The 8546-nt window shown below is 47.8% G+C and overlaps 1 protein-coding gene across 1 annotated transcript in view; it reads left to right on the plus strand.

The window, feature by feature from the left end:
- The window catches only part of DNAH10 (dynein axonemal heavy chain 10), a 56094-nt gene extending 47648 nt beyond the window's left edge, over nt 1-8446 (plus strand). The window contains exons 66-77 of the mRNA XM_074921548.1: nt 52-206; nt 447-630; nt 1453-1653; nt 2814-3023; nt 3398-3493; nt 4180-4351; nt 4825-4956; nt 5228-5439; nt 5519-5686; nt 5855-6035; nt 7668-7816; nt 8176-8446. Coding sequence (XP_074777649.1) covers nt 52-206; nt 447-630; nt 1453-1653; nt 2814-3023; nt 3398-3493; nt 4180-4351; nt 4825-4956; nt 5228-5439; nt 5519-5686; nt 5855-6035; nt 7668-7816; nt 8176-8322 — 2007 coding nt within the window. The 3' untranslated portion in view covers nt 8323-8446. The remainder of the gene's footprint in view (nt 1-51; nt 207-446; nt 631-1452; nt 1654-2813; nt 3024-3397; nt 3494-4179; nt 4352-4824; nt 4957-5227; nt 5440-5518; nt 5687-5854; nt 6036-7667; nt 7817-8175) is intronic.
- Nucleotides 8447-8546: the final 100 nt, after the last annotated feature.

Consider the following 8546-nt stretch of genomic DNA (forward strand, 5'->3'; position numbering starts at 1 on the left):
TTGATAGAGCCATTTGATTCATTTGCATTGTCTCCCACCTTTCCTTGCCAGTGGTACGATACAGATGCTCTGGAGCAGATGCCATTCCCCATGAAGTACCAGAACAATCTCACAAATTTTCAGAAGCTCCTACTTTTACGGTGTTTCCGGGTGGATCGGCTATACCGGGCCGTGACGGACTATGTTATTCTGACAATGAGTGAGAAGTAAGTCACTCTCTTCTTTCAAATCTGAATCACACCACTCAGAAATTTCACACAGAACTGGAGTTGTCATCAACTATGTCAATGATTTGTAATTTGCCAAACAACAGAGCATGAATTGTCTCTGTATCATTTCCATGTGCAGTCTGCGATGAGCTTTGATGTTTGTGTAAAAGTCACCTTTTACATGAGATGGCTGCTCTTGTGGAAATGAGCAATTTATTGTGCTTCTTTTCCTACCAGGTATGTGCAGCCCCCTGTGATCAGCTTTGAAGCTATCTTTGAGCAGAGCAGCCCCTACTCACCGGTTGTTTTCATCTTAAGTCCTGGCTCTGATCCTGTCAGTGACCTCATGAAACTGGCCGAGAGGACGGGCTTTGGCGGGGATAGACTCCAACTCCTAGCCATGGGACAGGGCCAGGAAAAGGTAACTTTGGTGGGAGGGATGTGCTGTGTACAGCAAGTTAGCCTGTGAATTGCAAATCATGGGCCTGTTCAAATTTCCTTTCCAAAGGTCTGCTCCATTTTAAAATGGGAGTTACTTTGTGGTTCAGACATAGCACATAATTCGCCAGGCTGGGAATGATGCTTTCCTGTAATGTGAAAGGGGGCATTTGGCTGACTGGCTGATTTTATGGTTTGTATAAGGGTAGATTCAGAATGATATTGTCATCTGTTAAAAAACAGTTGAGCTGAAAAGATGTGTCTCTGCAGCCTTCCAAAGGTTAATCAGTGACCCTGTGTCTCTGTGTATGGACATGAGTGAATTGGAAGTCACAGTGTTTGTTACCAAAAAGATATCCTCCTGCTTCTTCTGTCTTTCCTGTAGCTTTCTTTTTTGTTATGGACACTAAGGCAGGGATGTGCAAAGCTTAGCAGCTGACTGAATTTGCTGTGATTCAGTCAGTGGGAGAACTCCTGTTAGATTCATTCAGAACTCCACTTCCTAGACTCTGTTCTTCACCCTCTTCTGGGCCATGCACACTCCTCTACTGTGTCGAAATACTTCGGTGCGTCTTGTGAGTTTTAATTTCAAAAGGAATTAATCAAATTTTAAAAAAAGCATCTCAGAGCAACTTCTTGTGGCATTGGAAAAGTTCTGTTCTCAGCAAGGAGCATTCTGGTAGGTCTACTACAACTGACTAAAGGCTGAGTGTGCTTACTATCCACTGCACTAACCCATCAGAGTCAGTTTGCTTACAGGGTAAAGGCAGAGTTACTCACAGACAGTTTTTTCCCTCTCTTTAAGATTGCTTTGCAGATGCTGGAGAACGTGGTGGTTCGTGGAGAGTGGCTAATGCTGCAGAACTGTCACCTTTTGGTGAGGTGGCTCGTCAGTCTGGAAAAGGCCCTGGAGAAAATCACGAAGCCTCACCCAGCCTTTCGCCTCTGGCTGACTACTGACCCAACCGAGGGCTTCCCAGTTGGAATACTGCAGAATTCCCTAAAGGTACTGGGCAGTGGGGACACCCGGTCAGGGGACATGTCCTGCCCCTCCTGTTCAGCAGAACAGGCTGGCTTTGGGAGGAGCGTGGCCTGGACTTGGACTCCAATGTACCAGCTTTTTGTCTTCATAAGCCAATTCCTGTTTTCATCATCCTGTTTATCTTATGGTGATTTTTCCTTTGGGTGAAAGCTCTTCAGCAGTTTTTTTTCTGAAGCAGTTGTTTCAGAGTAGAGGTTTGTGAGGAAACCTGGAAATGTGACAAATGCTCTTTAGATTCAAATGCTGCCACAAGTGAGGAATATCCAGAGAGGCAGAAATAGCCCTGTCAGTCCTGCTGCTGAGTGCAGGACTGAGGCCTGTGTCTAGCCGGGTGACAGTGCCAGCGGAGCAGACGCTGTAATAGGATAATGGTTTCCAGCTGCTACTTCAGGCTGCAGCATTTATCACAAGTAAGCTGAGCTGATTATTTTGAAGGCACAAGCCATGGTGCTGTCCTAATGTTCTTTTCTATGGCTGCTTTACTCCTGTTGTGGTGAACCAGTCCTGTAAACATAATTACCTTATTTCACAGATTTGAAAGCAGTGGCACGACAGATCACCGGGTGTTGTCGGGTGTCACTGGAGGATTCACCTCCTGCAGTGCTCAGCACTGCAGTGGGGGAGGCGTGCGTGGACGTATCCCTAAGAGTGCAGATACACACCGTGTAGGTCTAGCCATGAGCAGGGAGAACAAAAGGTTTACAGCATGCTGAAAAAGCTGCCAGGAAGCTGGTTCTGCCTCGGTTTGATCATCACTAAAGCCACATTAAAGACCATTAAGCCATCTTACTGTGGTGATATCTAGGACACACCAAAATGTGTAAAGTTCTGATAGTTCAGTAAATTAGATCTTCAAGTATGATAAATATTAATGTCTTCCCAATAACATGAATATTTCTAGAATAGTAAGTTTCTCTTTACATATGTGTGTTTACCTTGATAAACTTAAAAGGACTGTTTCCTTTACTTAAGAAAAAAACCTCCATATTGATATGAATTTGGAAAGCTGCTCAAAATTTTCAGGCTTGCGTTGCATAGCTTACTTTAAGAGAGCATGATATATTTACTGCTTGTTTTCCTGAGGCTATCCAGTAATTGATGGCTTCCCTAAATTATTTTGATAGGTTGTGACAGAACCACCTAATGGTCTGAAACTGAATATGAGAGCCACCTACTTCAGAATTCCCCAAGAAGCCTTAGAGCAGTGCCCACATCCTGCCTTTAAATCCTTAGTCTACGTCTTGGCCTTTTTCCATGCTGTGGTTCAGGAGAGGAGGAAGTTTGGGAAGGTTGGCTGGAACATACCGTATGATTTTAATGAATCTGATTTCCAGGTAAGAAAACAATTACAACAGCTCTTATATTCTTGAGTTGCTCAGATTACTTTTGAAAACATACACTCTACCCAACTAAATCCTTTCTCACAATAAGATTTTACTATTTTTTTTCTCCTGCTGTGCAGTCATGTCAACTCCTGATCTTCTATAATGTCAATTTTGGCCACTAAAAATGAATCAGATTCCCCATCCTTCATGTTTATATTGCCTCTTTCATGAGTTTCTTTTCTTAAGAGGATCTATACTTTCTGATTATTTGAGAAGGAAATAATTGTTAGTTTTCAAACATCAACTATATTAAATAAAATCTATGGATATGTATAGCAGACTTATGAATCTTCTTATCTCACATGTTCCAACAACTTTATTAGGTCTGCATGGAAATTCTTAACACATACTTGACAAAAGCTTTCCAACAAAATGATGATAAAATCCCCTGGAGCAGTCTCAAATATCTTATTGGGGAGGTGAGTGCTTACGTCACTACGGATGGGAAAAGAATCCGGATAGATGAAGCTTCCTTTCTGTGGGGGCTGCATCCCCACGTCAGGCTGAGAATCTCTCCTGGGCGGTCTTGAAACTCCCGTGTAGCCCTGAGCGAGTCACTTCATCTCATTGTCTCGATGAAATAGGGCCATTGGGTGTAACTGCACAACAGGGGAGTTACGGTGCTTAATTAATTTTGAGTGAGAGAGCCCTTGGGATCCTCTACGGAAGGTAGCGAGCAGCACAGCTTCACAGCGGGGTGTTCCCCGTGGGACCTGCACGGGTGCTTCCAGAGCTCCTGCGCTGCCGTGCGGGGTGGGAGCTGGGCCCTTCACTGTGGCTGCTGTGACACGAGATCCTGCAGAAAGCTGTTCCCTTGCAGCACTTCATCACAGCCGAGCGTGGGCTGGTACCTGAGGAAGGTGCCGCGGCACAGAAATGACCAAGACTGGTCATCAGAGCGCCCGCAGCAGCTCTCTCCAGACCAAGTCCTGCTTGTTCCCCCTCCAGAGGGGCTAGAGGAGATGGACCAGTAGCCCCAAGGGAGATGCTGTTAGACCGTGCAGTCACTGCAAAAGCGAAGAGTATTTTGGACCTTTCAGTGATTTTTAACTGTATTTGCTGCTCCAAAAGCCAGTGCTAGAATGCTGATGTAACCGTTTCCTAGGTCATGTACGGCGGACGCGTGATTGATAGCTTTGATCGTCGCATTCTCTCCGTCTACATGGATGAGTACCTTGGTGATTTCTTATTTGACACATTCCAAGTGTTTCATTTTTATAAAAACGACACGGTTGATTATAAAATTCCACAAGGGGCTGTAAAAGATGACTTTGTTGGTAAGAAATGCTTTTGCTTTTCCTGCAACGTTGAGTTAGCATTAAAAAAAAAAAAGGCGACTTATAGTGTACATTCTTTCCATGTGACCATTGCTGGGTAGGAGAAGTTGAAAGGAACTTCTTTGGGCATTGTGTGTGTACATGCTGTGGTTATCATCCACTGAGGATACTCTTCTTGCTTTGTATGCGCAGCCCTTTGTAGTGAGTTTACCATCCAGCTCCTCATTTTGTTAAAAAAAATTAAATCCCCAGGTAAACAGCATGTTAATGTTGTTATTATTAAGCGATAGGTTGCCCTGGGGTGTGTGGGTTCGTGCCTATTTCATGCTTTAAAATGTTTATTTGATCCTTGCAGTGTTTCAACACCAGCTATGGCATTGTTTGTCTCAAGCAGAGCAGTAACAAAGCCCTGCTTCTGGCGGGGGCTGCGGCTCAGGGCTGGCAGCCCCAGGAAGTGTGTTTGTGCATTGCAGAGGCGATCGAATCGCTGCCCCTCGCCAACACTCCGGAGGTGTTTGGTCTCCACGCCAATGCTGGGATCGGGTATTACACACAGGCCCTTCGCGATATATGGGCTCATCTTCTCGAGCTGCAGCCTCAAACAGGTACGTTCCCTCTTGCTTTGAATTATTTTTGTAAATGAGGGATAACGAGGTGGTGAGCTGGGGGGGGGTGACTGAGGAGGCTGAGCCCGGCCAGCGCCGACGGGCACAGTCTGAGACACCGGGGGAGTCTTGTGGGGCAACCGTGGTGCTGCCGGGGGTGGGAGACTGTGAGGCCAAAAGGCGAGTTGGCTCTCAAAAGTTCTCTTGGAGCATTAATACTAGAGGGGGAAGCCTGTGCGGATTTAGTCTCACGGAACCATTTTGGTTTCAGGTGAAACTGGTGTGGGAATTAGTCGAGATGAATATATTGCCAATGTTGCTAAGGATATAGAAAACAAAATACCGCAAGTATTTGATCTTGGCCAGATCCGGAAAGGTTTTGGACCAGACATATCCCCCATGACTGTGGTGCTGTTGCAGGAACTGGAACGTTTTAATAAGTTGATTGTTCGAATGGCGAAGTCACTGACTGAACTACGGCGTGTAAGTAGGAGCCCGGCTGCTGCTGCTCCCAGCCCCTCGGGCTGCCCCGGGCAGCGCTCAGCCTCTCCCCCCCTTCCAGGCCTTGGCTGGGGAAGTTGGGATGAGCAGCGAACTGGAGGATGTGGCTCGGGCTCTCTTTAACGGGCAGATTCCCGGCATCTGGCGGCGGCTAGCCCCCGACACCCTCAAAACACTTGGAAACTGGATTATTTTCTTTCAAGCTCGGTACCACCAGTACAGCAGCTGGGTAAGGGCGTGCCTCGGGACAGCTTTTTGTTTTGTTACCTGCACGATACGCTGTGCGGGGTGGCGCTCGGTGCACACACACGTCTCTGGGTAAGTCCCTTGAGCTAACGCCTCTCACCACCCGGGGGATCAGGCTGCGGCGGGAGGGCTGCAGGTTCTGTGATTGCAGGTTGCCGAGCGGGAGCTGAAGGTGCTGTGGCTCTCGGGGCTGCACGTGCCGCAGGCGTACCTCACGGCTCTGGTCCAGGCCAGCTGCAGGAGGAACGCCTGGGCCCTGGACCACGCCAGCCTCTACACCGAGGTAACCACCTACCGGGCCCCAGAAGACGTGGCGGAAGTGTCCGCTCAAGGTGGGGTTTTATGATTATTTGGCAAAAATAATGACGTAGTGACAAAGTGCTTGGCTTATTGAGTAAAGGACTTGGATCACACCTCCACAGACAGGAGCCTCGGTTTTGCGTTTCACAGTGCACAGGATTTCAGGCTGGGACAGAGCTGGGTTCTGGTTCCTGCTCAGCCCCTGCAGCCACACCGGGGATCAGAGCTTACACCCCTCCCTTGCGCTCGCTCTCTCTTTCTCAATGGCTGGAACTTCATCAGTAAGAGCAGGTTTATAAAGGTCTATTTACACCACAAATAATCTATTGAAATATATTTCAACAAAAAATACAACTAGGTATGATTTATTGTGTAAATGTATTTTTATGAAGTCTTGAAATGCTGGGGTTTCAACCCCAAGCCCTGAATTAAGGCTGACATATGGGTGATTCCCACAGCCCTTCCCAAAGGGGGGTGAGTTTGCCTTTAGGCTTCCCCCCAGGGTGCTCCGGCCTGGCAGACAGAGCCATGGGGTAAAGGAGCCCCAGGGGTCCCACGGTAAGTAACCAAAGGTCAGGGGTCCCACTTGGGGATAAAAGCTGGGACCCCTTGCAGGAGGGGCAGTGTCTGTGTGTGAGGTGGGTGCCCTGTGCAGAGTTCCCTGTTGGGGAAGGACCTCCCGCCTCCCTGGGACTGGGCTCCAGTCAGGTCTGGCCTTTGTAAACGCGGGCTGTGCAGAGATTCAGTGTGTGGCTGCCTTGGTCTGATGTGTTTGGCTCATTGACTCAGTTGTCTCCCATCCCTTCTATGGGAGACTCACGTCACCATTTACCCCACCCATTGTTGGTCGTGCGGTGTCGTTGTTGGGGTCAGTGGGATTGATGTCGATTATGTATAACCTGACTGACTTGTTTGTACCCCCAGCGCTCACCCATGTACTGACCCTTTTGTATCAAATACAATTTGGGTTTTGGTTCATCTTTATGCTGGCTGTGTCCTTTATGCTAGGCCTGATAATTGGCAAAACAAGTCTCTATGCCTGGCACTGCTCTGCTGAATGTAACAAACTCCAGGGGCAGGGAACAGCCCAGAAATGCCTTTGAGCACTAGACCCGATAGGGAACAAAGGAGGGGGGAAAAAAAAAAAAATCTTGAGTGTTTTTACTGACTCTGACTTTCAGTTAAAAATAAAAGCCACCTCAGGGGCTTACTTAAACTATGCTTTATTTACTGACCTTTTGATCAAAACGCTTGGTATTTGTACCAGAACAAGTCTCTCTCAACCCTTCACCTCCTGGCAGTAAGGAGCATTCCCACAGCAGTCAGGAAGCTCCCTTACACTTTGGCTGGTGCTTGGGCAAGTAACTGGAGGATGGCACCTTTGGTGGGGAAGAAAACTGCAAGAAAATCAGTATTTATTCCTAATAATGTTTATCATATGTAGTGCAACTGAAACATTTTTAATTCGAAAAAAAAGAAAATTTAAACACAGTAGGTCATGGTTGTATTATAAAAACAAACACCAGGGATAAATACACCTCGGTGGAGCTGCAGTTTGGAACGTGGGGATTTTGTTGTGACAGCGCGTGCAGGAAGCACCGTTCTCTTACATGGGGTTTCCAACAGCCGAAGTTAATTGGCTGCTGCGTTCTCTGCCCGCACAGGCTGCTGCTTTGTGTCTGGCCTCTTTCTGGAAGGAGCGGGCTGGGACGTGGCACAGAGCTGCCTGACCCGCAGCGAGCCCCGCGTGCCCGTGGTGGAGCTGCCCCTCCTGAAGATCATCCCCAGCGCGGGGCGGGGGCTGCGGCGCCAGGTACTGCTGCTCCCACAGCCCCGCCCGGGCCGAGCACCAGCGTTTTAGCCTCGCCCCTGGCCTGGCACGGCTGCAGCTGGCACTTCTCCTTACGTCAGCCACCATTCAGGTTTATCTGTTCTGGGGGTCTTTTCCATTCCGGCAGCATGGGACAGGCCTCCTGGGACATTCTTACACTCCCGCTACTCTTGGAATTATTTCCCCTTAACAATTAATGACATACAGGGTGTTTACATTTTCTGGGTAGCAGATATTTAAGACTTCTAACAAAAAAAATCTATTTCTGAAGACGGTCAGCTCTCCTAGAGCCCCTTCCTGTCTCCAGTCTCATGCAGTTCCCCTTTGCTCCTCTCTTCCAGAACACCCTCCGGACGCCCGTGTACACAACCTCCCTGCGCAGGAACGCGATGGGCCTTGGCCTCGTTTTTGAAGCTGATCTCTACACCACAAAGCACATTTCCCACTGGGTCCTTCAGGGCGTCTGTCTCACCTTGAATGCAGACTGACACTTGGAATTTGGCACTAGATTTTCCCCGGGATCAAGCTAAGCAAAGATTCACACCCCAGGTGGGAGAGCATTCGCTGACTTCAGCTTGTGTGATACAACCAGGCTAGTACTACCAATAAACACATTTGAAAAGTGTTATTTTTGTAATTTGCATTTCCTTTTCAAAAGGCTCCAAGAGGGTCTCTGTACACAAAAGAGGTAATAGGTGAGTTAAGTCTCGCG

Source organism: Athene noctua, chromosome 17 (genome assembly GCF_965140245.1).
Source record: "Athene noctua chromosome 17, bAthNoc1.hap1.1, whole genome shotgun sequence".
Lineage (NCBI taxonomy): Eukaryota > Metazoa > Chordata > Aves > Strigiformes > Strigidae > Athene > Athene noctua.